Raw genomic sequence first — 19,512 nt, 5'->3', positions numbered from 1 at the left:
GTGCCACATCTTCTTTATCCATTCATCTGGCGATGGACACTTAGGTTGGTTCCATGTCCTGGCTATTGTAAATAGTGCTGCAATGGGATAGGGAGGGTGGGAGGGAGATGCAAGAGGGAGGGGATATAGGGATATATGTATACGTATAGCTGATTCACTTTGTTATACAGCAGAAACTAACACAACATTGTAAAGCAATTATACTCCAATAAAGATGTTTAAAAAAATGGTTCTGATGAACCTAGGGGCAGGACAGGGATAAAGATGCAGATGTAGAGAATGGACTTGAGGACACGGGGAGGGGGAAGGGTAAGCTGAGATGAAGGGAGAGAGTGGCATTGACACATATCCACTACCAAATGTAAAATAGCTAGTGGGAAGCAGCTGCATAGCACAGGGAGATCAGTTCGGTGCTTTGTGACCATAGAGGGGTGGGATAGGGAGGGTGGGAGGGAGATGCAAGAGGGAGGAGATATGGGGATATATGTATATGTATAGCTGATTCACTTTGTTATACAGTAGAAACTAACACACCATTGTAAAGCAACTATACTCCAATAAAGATGTTAAAAAAAAAGAGTTTAGTTTTCAGTCACAGTGTTCAGCCACCTGACTCCAAGCCCTCCTCCAGTTAGTTTGTTGGGACTCCCCACTCCATCCCCTCACCCCCATGGCTACTTTTTATTAGTTTATGTGAGGGGATATGTGAGCAGTACTATTTCCCTGTACCCAACCTCCATCCTATTCTTACCTTCTTAGCTTTTTGCCCCTGGGCCCCAAAGGGGAACATATATCCTTCCACTTTCCCCTCCTTACTCCACTCTCTGCTACTTCATTCCAGGAGATTCAGGCAGCCTTTAACTCTACTGCTTTATTCAAGCATCTTAATTGCAGCATCTGGGACCCAGGATTGTAAGTTCCAAAGTCCTATTCACAGTGTCTCCCAGGGTGGGGGTGGCGGTGTGTGTCCAGGGGACACCATGCAAACAAACTTCCTGGTGGTCTGCCTTAATCTCCAGGGATTTGTTGTAGAATAAACAGTTGGGTTACTCTTGTTTTTTAAAGAGTTGGTAGTTAGATAGAATTTGGTAATCAGGCATGTTTTATTCGGATCCATGAAATGGGCAGGATATATGTGCCCTGGGTAATTAATATTGTTTCACAGGAAGCCCAAAGAGAATGAATGTTTCTGGAAAAAATGGTAAGCTTTCTTGGATGAGTCCATGCTTCTAAGTTCTACTGAGGTAATGGACTCTTTAACTTATCTTTGGCAGTAGTCCTTCAGTCACACCTACCTGCAGATGGTTATATCCGACCCCGTAAATGTCATATGTATATGTTTCCTTTCTGGATAGACGCAAAGCTCATAAAGGGCAATATCTATATCTTGTGGATTTATGTATCTCCATACCAGGCCTAGCCTAGCATTTGGCACATAGGGGGTCAGTTAATTGAATGAATGAATGATAGATAGATAGGTAGATAGATAGATACTTGAATAAATCAGTAAATGCCAAAAGACATGCTAAGGGAGAAAGTATAGCTAGAATTGGTAATTCTCAAGAAATCCTTGCTGTTTGGATTATAATACTACGAGGAGTAACAACTGCCTCCTGGTGAAAGGGGAGCTAATACTTTCCCAGAGGCAGGCACTTATTCTAAATCATAACTCTGATAGTTAGGTAGCACGTTGTTGCCCCAAGCCTGCCTTCCACAGCTGCTTCCCTCTATGCCAGAAGTAGAAAGTAAATCAACCATTTTAAAATGTCAACAATAACCAACTGAATACCTACTATATGTCAGTCACTGGGATAAGTAATGAATTACACAAAGATGAATAAGACATAGTCTCTGGCATTGAAGAATTTTCCCTCTGGTAAGAGAGACAGAACTGTATTCATAAACCTCTAATATAGATGGGAGAATATGCTGTGTAACGTCAAAAGAAGGGGATATTAATTTGGTCTTAGAGAATGTAAGGGGTTGAATGGTGACCCCCACAAAAAAGATACACCCAAGTCCTAACCCCCTGATACCTGTGGATGTGAATTTATGTTTATGTGGATAACGGGTGTTTGTAGATTTAATTAAGTGACATATCTCAAGATGGGACCATCCTGGATTGACTGGATCGGACCTAAATCCAATGACAGGTGTCCATATAAGAAGATGAGCAATACAGAGATACAGGCAAGAAGGTCATATGAAGATGGAGGCAGAGATTGTGGTTATGCTGCCACAAGTGAAGGAACACCAGGAGCACCAGAAATTGGAAGAAGCAAGGGAAGATCCCCCCCTAGAGATTTGGAGGGAGTATGGCCCTGCCGACACCTTGATTTTGGATTTCTGGCCTCCGCTGTGAAATAATGAGTTTCTATTAAACCACCAACTTTGTGGTAAAGTGTTGCAGGAGTCCTAGAAAAGTAATACAGGGGGATTAAAGAAAGGCATTAGAAAGGACATGACACTTCAAGGACCTTAAAGGAAGAGAAGGATTTTTTTTTTCTTTAGCTGCTGCAAAAAGCTTTATTGTTTCCATTTGGTCCAAGGCTTGGGAGAGGGCTCCAGGGTGGTTAAAAACTGCCTAGTGGCTGCAGAGAGGGGCTTCAGGCAGAAGCCCTGACACCAAAGGGGCTCCTCAAAGGCCACTGGGCTCCGGAGGCTCCTAGTCGTACTTGACGGTGAGCCTTTCGAAGAGATACTCGCCCAGCCCAGCCTGGGGACCAGCCAGCATGCAGAGGTTGGTCAGGTGGTCACCCATCTTCTTGATGAGTTTCACCTCTTCATCTAGGAAGTGGCTCTCCAGGAAGTTGCAGAAATGGGGGTCTGCACAGGCAGAACCCAGGGCATGCAGATCCAAAAGGACCTGGTTCAGGTTCTTCTTCATGTTAATGGCGGCTTCCATAGCATCCTGGGTTTTACCCCACTCATCCTGAGATGGCTTCTGCACGTTCTGGAAGAGGGCGCTGCCGCTGTGCTGGTTTTGCCTTTTCAAGAGGTGCTCGGCGCCCTCACGCTTCTCTTTGGCCAATTCGCGGAAAAAGTGGCCCACGCCCTCCAGAGCCACATCGTCGCGGTCGAAATAGAAGCCCAGAGAGAGGTAGGTGCAGGAGGCCCGCAGATGCATGTTGACCAGGTGGTTGTCGGCGGCCTACACCTCGGTGGAATAATTCTGATGAATCTGGGAGCTCACGGTTGATCGGTAATAAGGAGTTAAGCTCAAAAAATGGTGTTGGCTGGTCCCGGTGACCAAGGATAGATGAGTGGCTGACTCCGAAGGTTGCGACTGGAAAAAGGGTTGGAGGATGGTCAGAGGCTGGAGCAAAGGGCATCCCTGGGTCTGTTCCGTCCAAACACTGTTGAAGCAAGAGACAGATCCGGGGGACCACCGAGCGCACTGCCAAAGAGAATTTTGATGTGCAGAAGAGCACAAAGGGAATTCCAAGCTGAGGGAACAGCATAAGGAAAGACATGGACATATTAAATAGAGGATGTCCTGTGGTTGGAGTGCCAGCTATGTAGAGCTGGAAAGATACTGGAACTATTTCATGATTATTAGCCTAGGGATTTTGACATTTTGTTATTCAGACTTTAGGAAGCCACTGAAGATTCTGACGGTTTGAAGTAACGAGAGAGAATACCCTGTTATTTAACAAAGTTGAGGACACTCGTTGACTGCTCTGTGTGTGTGTGTTGACGCCACATTTCCTAGATGCCAATGGATTGGTTTGTATGTTTGTATACCCAGCCAAAGAGGGTGCTCAGGGAGCATTTGTGTTACATGGATGGGAACATCTCTTTTCTTGCCTTGTTCTGCGCTTGCTCTTTTGAAACACATCCTCCATTCTTGGCAGGATCTAATTAGGACCACATATTTTGCTGCATAATCCCCAGTGCACTGTCCTTGGGGATTTGACATGATTGCCTATATGGATGGAGCTGGAGAGGTTAGTTCAGGGAAGGCCAGGCCTCAAACTCAACCAGAGCTTCTGTTTCCTTCCTAAAGTAATCTTTTCTCACTCTCCTTTTACCTGTATTATTTGTTCCATGATCTGAGACAGTCATGATTCACCACATTACACTATCACCATCACCATCATCACCACCATTATCAACATCAGCAGTAGGAGCAGCAGTTATGAACAGAGTAAAAGGAAGATACAACAGGAACTACTAGTGTGGATAGAAGGAAACTCACGACTTCATCAATGACTTAGGAAAGCTTTCCTGCAGAAAGGGAGATTTCAGGAACTTCTGGAATACATGCACAAGCAGACATATTTATTTTATGCTTGTATATGCCAAGCCTTTTGCCAGGTGTTTTCATACACCTTAACTCATGAACTTCTCTCTGTGAGGTAGAGATTATAATTGTTAGCCCCTTTTTACAAATGAAGAGATTGTGGCTTTGAGAAGACTCTGTAAACCATCTAGGATTACACTAGTAAGGGGCAGAACCCGAGGTCATTTGATTCAAGTCCAGTGCTTTTCTACTACAACACAGCTCAGCTTGCTTTCCTCTGCCTGGGTTGGTGGCAGTCAGGGAATGAGGTACACTCTGGGGTACTGGATTTTATATTAAGAGGACTCCTTTAAGGTCCTTTCCTTAAAGGAGAAGAGGGAACCATGTCCAAGAAGCCTTGAACCAGATGTTTCCAAGGCTAGTTGAGCTCAGTCTGACTGGGTCTCTTTACTCTGAGGCTACTGTTCAAACCACAAGACTACATTGCAGTTTCCAACAGTGTACATTTGGCACTACTAGTACCTCCCACATTAAATAAGGCCTGTGAGTCCGTGCCTGAGAGGGAGATCACACTGTGCAGGGCAGTCTGATGGTGCCCAACCCAAGGAAGCTCAAAACCCACATCATACGTTCCATACATTATCCACAGAACACAGAATGCACAGCCGCATGATGAAGAGCTGCATTTCACTGTGGGATCTGGTTAAAGATGCCTGCTGATCTCTGTCCATGGTCCTGCTCTAAGTCTGGACACACTCACCACCCACCAACACCCCTACTACCACCTTGCTTAGGCCCTCCTCAGTGCTGCTAGGCCACAAACATTTGGCCTGTGCCTTCATCTGGGGCTTCTTCAATGGCCCTTGGCAACTGAAGATGAAAATGGTTTTCTCCAGACCTCAGTTCCCTAACTTTGAGTCATGCAGCCTGTTCCAGCATGTTTCAAAGGCTCATCCTGAGAAAGCGCTCAGTGGGAGAAGCTGTCCTTGCCTAGGCTGGCTTTGAACACAGCAGCCAAGGCATCTGAGCATGCTGAGAAAATGGGGGCAGGACACCCCAGACACGCTTAATTGGAACCAGCACTTCACTCATTTGGCTTTGATTTGTGGGCCCAGATGTTACAACTCAGCTCTACCTTCAAAGAACAATGAACTCAAGCAAAGGGTTTTGTTTGTTTATTTGTTTTCAGGCTTCAAGGAAGGGAATGTCCACAGTGGGGCATTGTTTTTTAATAGATTGTCATGAACAAATGACATGATGTATGTGAATGTCCATCATAAATCACAAATGTTCATCATTGCTATCATCTAAACACTAAGGTTCAGTGCCTCGTCTAGCTACCTAATGTGTGACCATGACCTTTATTTTCCACGTTTATAAAGTAGAGAGTGAGAATTCAAGGGTAAAATGTCCTAAAGTTCCAAAGCCTTCCCAGTCTGGCCCCATTCAACCCATCCAAATTTGGCTTCCTCCTTGGAGCAAGCCCTGGCTCCAGCCATGATGTTCATGTCACTGATTCCCAAATACATTGCTCACAATTCCTCTTCAGCACTTCCTCAGCTCATGCTCTTCTCACTGCCTAGCAAGTCCTACTTCTCCCCCAGGGCCACCCCTACCTGGCACATGCCCTGGGGAACCCCAAACTCCTTTGGTCTCCTGACCAAAAAGGCCCTGACTTATTCTCACCTCTCACTCAGCCCTCATTCTGCACTGCCTGAGAGTATTGCTCTCCTGTGTTTCCATCCCTAGGCTAATAGACTTTAGGTTTCTTTGAGGTAAAGACTATGTCTTTAGTTGTCTTTGTTTTCTCCTCCTGAGACCTAATACAGGTTCCCAACCAAACACTAACTGAATAGCTCATAAATGAAGATCCCCTTGCTCCTCCTAGGGCTGCTGAAAGAAAAAAAGTGACATGCCTGTCTATTGTCAGGAGGGAGAGAGCTATAGTTTTCTAATGCTATTTACGACAAAGGAGGGAAGTATTGAGGCAATTTGTCAGTTCCATTATATTTAATGGGAGCCCTCAATGTGCTGGGTGCTGCCCCTCAAATATTTAATGGGAGCCCTCAGTGTTCTGGGTACTGCCCCTCAAACACGAGGAACAGCTAATGCTGGTTTCAATTCACTGCCCTCTCAAATCTGGCCACCCCCCCCCCGAGTTCCTTTGGTCCATTCTTTGGAATTCGCAAGGGAAAGGTGCCATAAAGTCCCAGCCAGAGGCCATTATTATGATGGTTATATAGTCTCTGGGCACAATGGTGGTACATTATATGAAAAATAATATGGTAGTTTCCTCCCTTGTATATGCATGTGATACTGCGATAATGTTATTCTGTTATTCACCTTATTTTATCCCTGTGGGCTAAGGTAGAAAACAAATTTGAGCTGAAAAACATCCTGTGTCTGTCCTCAGCATGATGGAGAGAAACTTTCTGGGTCCAGCTCCAGGATAGAAGCACCTCTTATGTCCCCAAAGTTTCCAGACACTATAGTTCCCTTCACTGGGAACAGGCTGAATTGTGGGACTGTTAGGGAGTATGGCAGGCTAAAAAATCACAATACCCATGGCACTTGCTTGGCATCTGAAAGGCTGTGACCATTCTGGAACACCAGTTCCAGAGGCTAAGAATCATCCAGGCATGCAACATGGAAATAATGGAGGAGTTAAATATTTTCCCCAAAGAGAAACTCCAGTAAACTCTTTTTAATCTTGCTATCAAGCTCTATTAGCCAGTGAATAAAGAGATTATGCTCTCCATTTCTGCCATAGAGAAACTGAAAGTCAGAGAGGTTCAGTGATTTGTTGAACATCACACAGTTTGTCAACAGCAAAATTAAAGTCAAAACCCAAGATTCTAGGTCCTAGTCTCATACTCCTTCATTATTCCACTTTGCCCCAATGGACATGCTACAATTGACTGCTAAATAGCAGGGGCCAGTTGTTCCCAAATGGCACCTTCTTGCATTGAAGTCTTATGGTGACTCTCTCCTTTAGATCTACGTTATAGGGAGAACACTATGTAAGAGATCCTTTGTTACATTTTTAGTCGGTAAACCCCCAGGGAAAGGGGCAATGTGAGCTAAGACAAGGCAGCTAAGACAGCTGCCTTGACCTGAGTTCCACTTCAGACAAGGCAAAGAATGTAGTGAAAATCTGATCAATGCCTTATATTCAGTGCTTCTGTTGTGCTAGGCACTGTGCTCAGACATGGGCACCAAAGTTACAAGTACCTGCTTTCAAGTGAAATCAGTATCTTGAAGATATCCATGTTCATTTCAGCATTATTAACAACAGCCAAGATATGGAAACAACCTAAATGTCTGTCGATGGATGATTGGATAAAGAAAATATTACACACACACACACTCACACACACACCTACACATTCACAATGGAATATTATTCAACCTTACAAAAGAAGGAAATCCTGCCACTTGTGACAACATGGATAAACCTGGAAGACATTATCCTAAGTGAAATTAGCCAGAAACTGAAAGACAAATACTGCATTATCTCACTTACATGTGGAATCTAAAAAAGTTGAACTCAAAAATGGAATAGAGTGGTGTTTGGTAGGGGCTGGGTGTGGGGGAAATGGGGAGCTATCAAAGGGTATATAGATTCAGTTATACAGGATGAGTAAGTTCTTAAAATCTAAGGTACAGCATGGTAACTATAGTTAACAATACTGTATTTTATAGTTGAACTTTGCCAAGAGACTTGATCTTAAGTGTTCTCACCACACCAAAAAGAAAACAAAATCATAACTATGTGAGGTGATGGATGTGTTAATTAGCTTGATTGTAGTAATCATTTCAAAATGTATACATATATCAAAATATCACATTGTCCACCTAAATATATACGATTTTTATTTGTAAAGTTTAAAAGTACCTGCTCTCCTCTCTATAGGTGAACAGTCTAGAAAGGGAAGAAGACACATAAGCAGACAGCATCAGTATCATATGCTGAGTATAGTGATTAAGGTAAACATGGGTGCTGTGGGAGCATAGAGGAGGACACTCAGGCTAGTCTACAGGTAGGAATGGAGCCTCAGAAGTTTTCTTGGAGTAACTACAACTAACAATAGTGCCTGGCCCATTGAAAGCACTCAATAAAAGTTATTTATTATTACTATGGCAATAGACATTATTCCTGCCCTCAGGGAGCTTGTAGTCTAGTAAGAGAGAATGTATCAATACATAACTATAACTTCATGCTAAATGGTCTGCTTGAGAAGAGAGAAATGGATAATAGCCCATATTCAATGAACGCCACCTATGTGCCAAGCCCTGTTCTAAGGACATTATGTATAATCCTCCATTTATTTCCCACAACTACCCTATGTTTAATTCCATTTCCCTCAAGTATAGGTGAGGCAACTGAGGCACAGAGAAGTAAAGTAACTTGCCTAAAGCCAAGTTAGTTACAACTAATGAATGGCATTAAGTAGTCACATACGAGAAAGGAAAAAAAAAAGCAGCCCCTTACATCTGAAAGCTGGCCTGGCACTCACAGGTAGGACATAAACCTGTTGTTCTCCTGCAGGACATAAACAATCTCACAAAATACCCACAGCAGACAATATTACTCTGAGAACATCATAAAGTGAGACAAAGCAAAGCTGCTTCATAATTTAGTCTAAGCACAGACAAAAACAAGGTCACTGTGCCACCCACAAAAGCTTAATTCTCACTTTAGTCTTCCTTCCTTATAGATAAGATTTATTAAGGTGCTCAGTCATAGAATTGCCCTTCCTTTCTGATAGCATTCAATATAGAATGAACCCCTACTTTCTTAGACTCTCCCCCAAATTACCCAACCAAAGCTCACAATAAGTCCTTTCTACCACCTGTAATAAGTCCTTTCTACCACCCTTTTACTAAGACACCTCATAGTTTCCTATTGTATTAGTCTCCTAGTTCTGTCATAACAAAATACCACAGACTGAGTGGCTTCAAAATTTTTCTCACAGTTCTATGGAGGCTAGAAGTCCAAGATCAAGGTGTTGGCACATTTGGTTTCTCCTGAGACTTCTCTCTTTGTCTTGCAGATGGCTGCCTTCTTGCTGTGTCCTCACGTGGTCTTTTCTCTGTATTCATGTGCCCCTAGTGTCTCTTTGTGTGTCAAAATTTTCTCCCTTTATAAGGGCACCACTCATATTGGATTTGGGCTCACCCTAGCCACCTCATTTTAACTTAGTCACCTCCTTAAAGACCCAACTCCAAATACATTCTGAGGTATTGGGTGGTTAGGGCTTCAATATATGAATTTGGGAGGGGTCACAGTTCAGCAGTTACCCTTATTTTTCTTCACATTTATCCCAGTGACTGAAAGATGCAAATGTATTTGCACAGGGCCTGACAGATGCAAGATAAAGAAGATATTGCTTTTATTCTCAAGATATGTATATCTAACTTCTTTGTGGCTCAATTTTCTCACCTGTAAAACAGGAAAAATAAAATTGTGTTTGTTGTGAGGCTTAAATAAAATAATTCATGTAAATTGCTTAGCATAGTATCTGGCACATAGTAGGGACTCAAAAAATATCAATTACTTGAAGATGAGCTATTATTTATAGATGAGTTTCACAGATATAAAATGAGAAGGAGAAATACAAACATATGCAGGCTAAACAATACACTGCTTAATAACCAAGAGATCACTGAAGAAATCAAAGAGAAAATTAAAAAACACCTAGAAACAAATGACAGTGAAAACATGATGACCCAAAACCTATGGGATGCAGCAAAAGCAGTTCTAAGAGGGAAGTTTATAGCAATACAATCCTACCTTAAGACACAAGAAAAGTCTCAAATAAACAACCTAACCTTACACCTAAAGCAATTAGAGAAAGAAGAACAAGAAAACCCCAAAGTTAGCAGAAGGAAAGAAATCATAAAGATCAAATCAGAAATAAAAAGAAATGAAGGAAACAGTACCAAAGATCAATAAAACTAAAAGCTGGTTCTTTGAGAAGATAAAATTGATAAACCATTAGCCAGACTCATCAAGAAAAAAAGGGAGAAGACTCAAATTAACAGAATGAGAAATGAAAGCAGAGAAGTAACAACTGACACTGCAGAAATACAAAGGATCATGAGACATTACTACAAGCAACTATGTGCCAATAAAATGGACGATCTGCAAGAAATAGACAAATTCTTAGAAAAGCACAACCTTCCGAGACTGAACCAGGAAGAAATAGAAAATATAAACAGACCAATCACAAGCACTGAAATTGAGACTGTGATTAAAAATCTTCCAACAAACAAAAGCCCAGGACCAGATGGCTTCACAGGCTAATTCTATCAAACATTTAGAGAAGAGCTGACACCTATCCTTCTCAAACTCTTCCAAAATATAGCAGAGGGAGGAACACTTCTAAACTCATTCTATAAGGCCACCATCACCCTGATACCAAAATCAGACAAAGATGTCACAAAAAAGGAAACTACAAGCCAATAACTCTGATGAACATAGATGCAAAAATCCTCAACAAACTACTAGCAAACAGAATCTAACAGCACATTAAAAGGGTCATACACCATGATCAAGTGGGGTTTATCCCAGGAATGCAAGGATTATTCAATATACGCAAATCAATCAATGTGATACACCATATTAACAAACTGAAGAATAAAAACCATATGATCATCTCAGTAGATGCAGAAAAAGCTTTCAACAAAATTCAACACGCATTTATGATAAAAACCCTCCAGAAAGTAGGCATAGAGGGAACTTATATCAACATAATAAAGGCCATATATGACAAACCCACAGCAAACATCATTCTCATTGGTGAAAAACTGAAACCATTTCCACTAAGATCAGGAACAAGACAAGGTTGCCCACTCTCACCACTGTTATTCAACATAGTTTTGGAAGTTTTAGCCACAGCAATCACAGAAGAAAAAGAAATAAAAGGAATCCAAATCGGAAAAGAGGAAGTAAAGCTGTCACTGTTTGCAGATGACATGATATTATATATAGAGAATCCTAAATACACTACCAGAAAACTACTAGAGCTAATCAATGAATTTGGTAAAGTAGCAGGATACAAAATTAATGCACAGAAACCTCTTGCATTCCTATACAGCAATGATGAAAAATCTGAAAGAGAAATTAAGAAAACACTCCCATTTACCACTGCAACAAAAAGAATAACATACCTAGGAATAGACTTACCTAAGGAGACAAAAGACCTATATGCAGAAAACTATAAGACACTGATGAAAGAAATTAAAGATGATACAAACAGATGGACAGATATACCATGTTCTTCGATTGGAAGAATCAACATTGTGAAAATGACTATACTACTCAAAGCAATCTACAGATTCAATGCAATCCCTATCAAACTACCAATGGCATTTTTCACAGAACTAGAACAAAAAATTTCACAATTTGTATGGAAACACAAAAGATCCCGAATAGCCAAAGCAATCTTGGGGAAGAAAAATGGACCTGGAGGAATCAGGCTCCTGGACTTCAGACTATACTACAAAGCTACAGTAATCAAGACAGTATGGTACTGGCACAAAAACAGAACTATAGATCAATGGAACAGGATAGAAAGTCCAGAGATAAAGCCATGCACATATGGTCACCTTATTTTTGATAAAGGAGGCAAGAATATACAATGGAGAAAAGACAGCCTCTTCAATAAGTGGTGCTGGGAAAACTGGACAGCTACATGTAAAAGAATGAAAGTAGAACAGTCCCTAACACCATACACAAAAATAAACTCAAAATGGATTAAAGACCTAAATGTAAGGCCAGACACTTGGAGGAAAACATACGCAGAACACCCTATGACATAAATCACAACAAGATCCTTTTTGATCAACCTCCTAGAGAAATGGAAATAAAAACAAAAATAAACAAATGGGACCTAATTAAAATTAAAAGCTTTTGCACAGCAAAGGAAACCATAAACAAGACGAAAAGACAACCCTCAGAATAGGAGAAAATATTTGCAAATGAAGCAACTGACAAAGAATTAATCTCCAAAATTTACAAGCAGCTCATGCAGCTCAATATCAAAAAAAGAAACAACCCAATCCCAAAATAGGCAGAAGACCTAAATAGATATTTCTCCAAAGAAGATATACAGATTGCCAACAAACACATGAAAGAATGCTCAACAGCATTAATCATTAGAGAAATGCAAATCAAAACTACAATGAGGTATCACCTCACACCAGTCAGAATGGCCATCATCAAAAAATCTACAAACAGTAAATGCTGGAGAGGCTGTGGAGAAAAGGGAACCCTCTTGCACTGTTGGTGGGAATGTAAATTGATACAGCCACTATGGAGAACAGTATGGAGGTTCCTCAAAAAACTAAAAATAGAACTACCATACGACCCAGCAATCCCACTACTGGGCATATACCCTGAGAAAACCATAATTCAAAAAGAGTCATGTACCACAATGTTCATTGCAGCTCTATTTACAATAGCCAGGACATGGAAGCAACGTAAGTGTCCATCGACAGATGAATGGATAAAGAAGATGTGGCGCATATATACAATGGAATATTACTCAGCCATAAAAAGAAACGAAATGGAGTTATTTGTAGTGAGGTGGATGGACCTAGAGTCTGTCATACAGAGTAAAGTAAGTCAGAAAGAGAAAAACAAATGCCGTATGCTAACACATACATATCAAATCCAAAAAAAAAAGGTTATGAAGAACCTAGGGGCAGGACAGGAATAAAGATGTAGACCTACTAGAGAATGGACTTGAGGACATGGGGAGGGGGAAGGGTAAGCTGGGACGAAGTGAGAGACTGGCATGGACTTATATACACTAGCAAATGTAAAATAGATAGCTAGTGGGTAGCAGCTGCATAGCAGAGGGAGATCAGCTCGGTGCTTTTTGACCACCTAGAGGGGTGGGATTGGGAGGGTGGGAGGGGGACGCAAGAGGGAGGAGATATGGGGATATATGTATATGTATAGCTGATTCACTTTGTTATAAACAGAAACTAACACACCATTGTAAAGCAATTATACTCCAATAAAGATGTTAAAAAAAAACGAGAAGGAGAAAGGACAAGAGTGTTCCAAGCAGGTGGAATGGCAAAACGCAAGGCATGGAGATGAGGAATTGTAAAAGGGCCCCGTTTACTGCTCAGTGATGAAAGACCCAAGGAGAGTGCCTCAAACTTGAAAAGGCAACCCAGACCTTGTTGGCAATGAGATATCTAGAAGTATGATATCTCATACTTTGCCAGGGAAAGGGAAACAGACCCCTCCCAACCTGTGCTATTTCTGGGGAAGGGTTGTGTGACAGGCCATAGAGGTTCTGTTGAGGGTGACTGTGAGAGTTGCACATAACAGGTCTCAAAGCCTGAGCTTTGGCAGCAAAATGAGGCTGCAGCTGTGGCAGCAGATAAATTTGAAATTGGGCCCTGCCAGACTGGAGGAGCTGTGCTTTGGTAATGGCTTGCTGGAACAAGTGCACACAAAGTAGCTTAGTTTTACCCCTTCTGTTCTAGCACTAGCCTTTCCATCTTTTGCCCTGGCTCCTAGTGGTGGTGACTCAGGGGATTAGGCCCCAACATTACACCCAGAGCTCCAGGAGTGCTGAATGGTCCCTTTTAAGTTGCTCTCAAATCCCTTGCTGTTTCCTATTGGGTTCCCAGGAATTCTGAAGGAAAATGACCACCTAAGGGATTTCTCTATGACAGCAGTCAGGCACATCCCATATCCTTCCAGGCACATTCACGTTTCCTTCTTCTCTCCTTCTTTATTCCAAAAAACCCCTCACCCTTCTCCAGTTCTCTGGGGATTGTCCCTTCATCCAACCCTTCCAACACAACCCACCCTACTGGGGGCCTAGACTCTGAAGTTAAGGGTAGATAGAGGCTGACGCTTGGTGGAAGAAGCCATTGCAATATTCTTCCCCAAACTTCAGAGCGCCCTCTCGGTACACATAACTACCCTAAAAGGCGTGGGAGAGTGATGTCCAGCTGCGTGTCTGCTGGGGGTAGAACGCGTCACTGGCGCGGTGGACTGGGCTGGCTGCAAGAATGCGGGGTGGGGGGTGGGGGTGGGGAAGGGGGTGCGCGCCCTTTATGACAGGTGGCCGCGCAGTGCGCGCTCCCGGGCGCCTGAGGGGAGGGAGGGACAGACGGACAAAGTGGGAGGGGGCACATGGGAAGGGACCGTAGAGAGGGTAAAGAGAGCGCGGGAGGGAAAAAGAGGGCTGTGGTGAGGAAGGGAGGTAGAGGGGGGATCGCGTCCAGCAAGAACAGCCCTGTTGGAGGAAACAATGGCAGGGGCAATAGCGATGGTGGCAGCCGAGGCAGTCCCACTCTGGGCACCTTTCTGAATGGGCAGAGGCAGCTCGGGGAGAAGAGGAGACCAGGCAGCGCCCGCAGAGGCTCTGAGAAAAGCGGCGCGGGAGGAGAAGGGGGAGGAGGAGGAGGTGGAGAAAGGCCGGGGCGGGGGGGAGGAGGAGTGGGCAAGAGGCAGGGGGAGAACCCGGGAAGGAAAACCAGTAGCATCAGCAGCAGCAGCAGCAGCAGCAGCCACCGCCACAGCAGTAGCAGTAGCGGCAGTAGCAGCATTTAGCAATAGCTTTAACAGCGATAGCGACAGTAGCAGCCGCCCTCCTTCTCTCTCCTTCCCGCGGACGGCCACAGCGACCGCACTGAGCAGGGCTCCAGCGCCGCGCGCGCAGCCCGCTGGTGAGATAGCTCCGGCCCGAGCAAGCGGAGGTGCACGCTAAGAGCCGACTCCAGGAGCAGCCGGCGGCCGCTGAGGCGCTGAGTTTCAGGGCCAGAACCTGATAGCTCTGAAGCCACCTAGCACCGCCGCAGCGGCGGCGCCTGAAGGAGATAGTCGCGTCCACCTGGCGGGCCCGGCGCATGGAGCTGAGGCAGAGGCGGCGGCGGCGGCGGCAGCAGTAGCAGCAGCGGCGGCGGGGGCAGCTCGAGCAGCTGCGGCGACGGCGGCAGCCCAGCCTTGACTGCGGCCGCTCTAGCCCCAGCGCCCGCTGCCTGAGCCCGCCGGCGACTTGCACCTCGGGAGTCGGCCCGGGAGGTGAGTATGAGCGCTGCCATCCAGCCCCCTGGCCTTCTCGCCAGCTTCCCGGTCGGTGCAGGGTGGCGGCGGCAGGGGGTGGAACGGATTGGGGGAAGCCGAGCGAGAAGAGGAAGGGAAAACAGAAGGGAGGACGTCTGTGTGAGAATGGCGTGCGTGTGTCTGTATACGAGGGAGTGAGGCCGCGAGGGCGAGAGATCCCGGCTAGCCCTGACAGGCACTGCAATCTAGGAAAGGCCTCTGTGCTTGCGCCGGCGTGTGTGTGTGTGGGGTGGGGGGGAGGGGAAACGAGCGGGCCGGAGCCGCCGGGCTCAGAGCCGGGCGGCGGGGGCCAGCTGAGTGCCGCTTCCTTTCGGGCCGGCTTTCGGGAGATCCTGTCTGGGGAACGGGCACTAACACCGCACGCTCCGGCGCGAGCGGGCAAACGCACGCGGCGGCGGCGACCGGGCGTCAGGGCCAAAGCGGCAAAGGTGCGAAGCGCGGTCGCCGGCGGCTCCCGTGCGCGCTGGGCTGCCCTGGCGACCACAGAGCGCCCCTGAGCACGCGCCACCCGACCAAGGCCGCGGGCGGGTCTAAGTTGGGGGCCTACCGAGCCTCACCCGGCTTGTCACCTTTGCGTAATTGGCCCGCGGCCCCTTCCCGCTCTCGGTGGCAGTCGAATGGACGCTTTCCTGCGTGGCTTCTGGCGCTTCACTCTGCCGCGCCCCGCAGCACACGTCCGCTCCGCTCTCGCACACCCGGTGGGGCGGGGAGGCCGCGAGCCCGCTCGGGGAGCGGGGCCAGGCTCCGGGAAAGTGTGGAAAACGCGCCGCTGAGTTGGCGCCGTTCTGCTGAGGAATCCAGTGGTTTCAGCATGACTGCTTCTGTCTGTCTGATCCGTGAGGGACCGAATAACCCGCGCAAGGTTTTCTGTCTTTTTGAGAAGTTAAAAAAAAAAATTGGCATACCCATTTCGACACCAGCACATTTGATTTTCTTTGAGCTTCTGCATTTTGGAATAAGTGGGTTTCGTATTTTGCTTCTGGGTTTTGGCTCCCAGCATATTGTTGAATTCTGTGCACAGCAATATACTTAGCTCTGTGGCCTTTTCCTAACATTCCATTTTCTACACTGTTATCTGAAAAGACATGTTTTGTGTGTAGGGCTGCCAGGGCTGTTTTAAAAAAGCATCTAAAGCACTTTAACCTGGGATTTGAATATCTCCTTGGTTGTTTTTGGTGGAGGAGCAGGGTGTGCTGATAGTTGCTGAGATATTTTGCTTGGTGAGAAAAGGTGCTCCATGGTTTTCTGTGAACTATAGGGATCATTTGGGTTTCGGGGAATGAATCTCCCTTACATCTTTTACACATAGGGTAACATGACCAAACGTTTTATTTACAGCCATGACGTTCTCATGGCTGAGGAGAATTTACACTTATTTAAAACATATTTTTAGAAGGGAACAAAAAAGGCCTAAGTAACTCATTTTACATATTAACTGGGAAACCGGCTAATCAAATAAAACTGGCTGAGTGTCTGAAACTCTATCCCAGTGAAATATGTGGCTGTGAATATAATTAACCATCTGTCTAGTGAGCAATTTAAATTTGGGCTGGTACATTTTTATTACAGTGTCTAATTTCTGGAAGACTTGGACATTTTACCCAGCAGTAACAACAAAAACGTAGTCACTTACTAGGTCAAAGATTCACTTGTGTGATGGTGGGATTTCCCTTCCTCTCTCCCACACCTCATCTCTACTAGTCCCCATACTCCCTGACCTGGGAGGTCCAAACAAACCTCTTGCTTTTGCAAATGGCATATTTACAATAGAGGAACTCAAACTAGGCATGGCAGCTAGTAATTAGACATTTTTGTTTCTTGGAAATACCTTCCAATATTTTACCTCCCACAGAACCTAGATAAATTGCATGCATTTGAGTTAAAAAATATAATTCTTTGTGCACATGTGTTCAGACGGAGTAGGATGATTCAACAAAATTTGTCTTGAAATTTGATTCTGTTTACTTTCTCTTATTCTAATTATCTACCTAGCTCTCCCCTAGCTGTCCCAACTGCCCTTCCACACCCCACAGACACACACTCACATACAAAAAAAATCATATCCTTTTGTCCTTATAGCCAGTTTTTTAGGTTAACAATATTCAGATCTGTGATTTTAACAGTATGTTGAGAAACTGCTTTTTTTTGGAAATCAACAGTGTAAGATAGCATAACATGAAAGGACATCGTACATATTTTTAAAATGTTCCCTATGATGTGATTTTAACCAAAAATTTATTATGAGGGAAAAAAGAAATAGATTTTGGGTAAAAAGAAATAGATTTTGGGTGGAGATGAAATGGCCCTGGGAAGATTAGATTTCAGAGACCTCCACCAAATAGCTGTTGTTAACACAACACAACGTAACGTAACATAATATAATTAAAATGAACCACGGATTGATTGTGCAGTGAGCTAGAGAAAGTCATTTAAAGGAAAATGCTTTTAAAACAAATATTTGGCTAAATAAAAGCTCTGATAAATGGGTAACAATTATGTAAGCACATGGTAGAATTTGACATATGTCAAGTCTGTTAAATAAATCAACCTGTTCAGTGAATAAATATTCGATGCATCAATGCATTTTAAAACACGCACACACACACAAGCAAACCTATTACACCCTGTTGCCAAAGTCAAACAAGCGCAGAACACTGCCGCTTTCTCTCTGTTTTACTCAATCTGTCTCTCTTCCCTTTTCCTTTTTTTCCACAATTGTCTGATTACCTGTAAACTACCCAGTGAGCAGAGAGAGCTAAAGATGTGGTGGTGTTGACTGTGTTTAGGAGGTGGGAAAAGAGAGGTGAGAAAAGTGATAAGGACTGGATTTTAAACACATATGCTCATGGCTTTCTGACACAATCAACGGTGGAGATCCCAGTCTCACAGAAGTATTTGCTTAGGAGACGGACTAGCCTAACCAAATCATTTAGAATCATTGATTGCAGTTTCTGTGTTCCTAAGTCCAGTTCTAGTGAATACTTTCTTTTTCTCCAAACCCTTTGCTGGGAATGTGTTCCTTTTGGTCTCATTTTCTGTAGATAAGCACTATGGCTTGATGTCTTTCCCTCTCTTGTTCTCTGGTGGAAAAAGGACTGATGTCTTCAGGACCAACTACTATGCACATAATCTTAATTTTTCTAAAAGGAACTTCAATAGGTCATCTTCTCCATCTTCAGTAAGATGATTTTGATATAAGCAATTATCTACTATTTTCTCAAACACCCCAAAGTCCCATTTAAAAGTTATACCTCTCTCCCTCAGTAGCTCATTTTAAGTATTACACAACTAGCCTAAGCAAGAAGTTGCTCCTAATATTTAACCTGAGGAGGTTTAGAGGTTAGAGACCAAGATTATACTGTGGGCCTGACTACTAGAGTAGTGCCAAGCTATCTTCCATTGACAACAGGCATAGAGATTCATTTTGTTTGGGGGAAGTTAAAGCATTTCCTCTATGGAGGACTGTAAGTAGGATGGCCATATGTTGTGGTTTATACCTGTTGTCCCAGCATACTTATTTCACTCTCAACTGTCCCATTTTGGACAAAAAAATTCTATGGTCACACTAACTATAAGTCACCTTTAAATCAAACTGTGCTTCTTGATTTGGCGAGATGGTTATATTTGTAAAACTTTCATGAGCTTTGAAGATGTCATAGTCCCTAATCAGCTCAGTCTGTCTTTTTCCTAGCTAAGAAGTCTTTCTGGAGGTAGAATCCCAGAAATGATTCAGGCTTTGGGCTTGACGGAATTGGATTATTGGGCCTAAAGACATCCCTCCAAAATGCATTTGTGCGTACACACACACACACATACACACACAGAGGTGTTGTCTGCATGCTGGAGAGTGGCTGATCTTACTTTCATGAAAGACTGGTAATAGGTTATAAGCTTAAAGCATATCAGGAGGCATTTAGGTTTAGAAAGATCATCCTGACCATAGTAGTTCTAAGACAAAAGAGGGTGGTACCAATTGAGGTGTGAATTCTTCTCTTTTTATTTTTATTTTATTTATTTATTTATTTATTTATTTGCCATTCTGTGCGGCATGCAGCATCCTAGTTCCCCGACTAGGGATCGAACCCAGGCCCCCGACAGTGGAAGCACAGAGTCCTAACCACTGGACCTCCAGGGAATTCCCTGAATTCTTCCTTTCTTAAATTTTTTTATT

At 44.0% G+C, this 19,512-nt stretch overlaps 2 protein-coding genes across 3 annotated transcripts in view; one reads left to right on the top strand and one right to left on the bottom strand.

Annotated features, from left to right (window-relative positions):
• Positions 1-2,511: 2,511 nt before the first annotated feature.
• LOC118889235 (ferritin light chain-like) lies at positions 2,512-16,018 on the bottom strand. The gene is made up of 2 exons (XM_036841035.1): positions 15,899-16,018; positions 2,512-3,286 (listed from the first exon to the last, which is right to left on the bottom strand). Exon 2 carries the CDS (start codon positions 3,125-3,127, stop codon positions 2,666-2,668), a length of 462 nt encoding a protein of 153 aa, XP_036696930.1. The 5' UTR covers positions 3,128-3,286; positions 15,899-16,018; the 3' UTR covers positions 2,512-2,665.
• The window catches only part of NEXMIF (neurite extension and migration factor), a 140,672-nt gene continuing 136,007 nt past the window's right edge, over positions 14,848-19,512 (top strand). For both annotated transcript variants that reach the window (XM_036841031.1, XM_036841034.1), the window contains exon 1: positions 14,848-15,299. The gene's annotated coding sequence lies outside the window, so the exon portion shown is untranslated. The remainder of the gene's footprint in view (positions 15,300-19,512) is intronic.

This window comes from Balaenoptera musculus, chromosome X, assembly GCF_009873245.2.
Source record: "Balaenoptera musculus isolate JJ_BM4_2016_0621 chromosome X, mBalMus1.pri.v3, whole genome shotgun sequence".
NCBI classification, from domain to species: domain Eukaryota; kingdom Metazoa; phylum Chordata; class Mammalia; order Artiodactyla; family Balaenopteridae; genus Balaenoptera; species Balaenoptera musculus.
Note: the sequence above shows the minus strand (reverse complement) of the source record. Positions and strands in the feature narration are given on the sequence as shown.

Bases quoted from the DNA above. Each gene is read 5' to 3' on its own strand.
- LOC118889235 (XM_036841035.1), bottom strand. From the start codon at position 3,127: ATGCATCTGCGGGCCTCCTGCACCTACCTCTCTCTGGGCTTCTATTTC.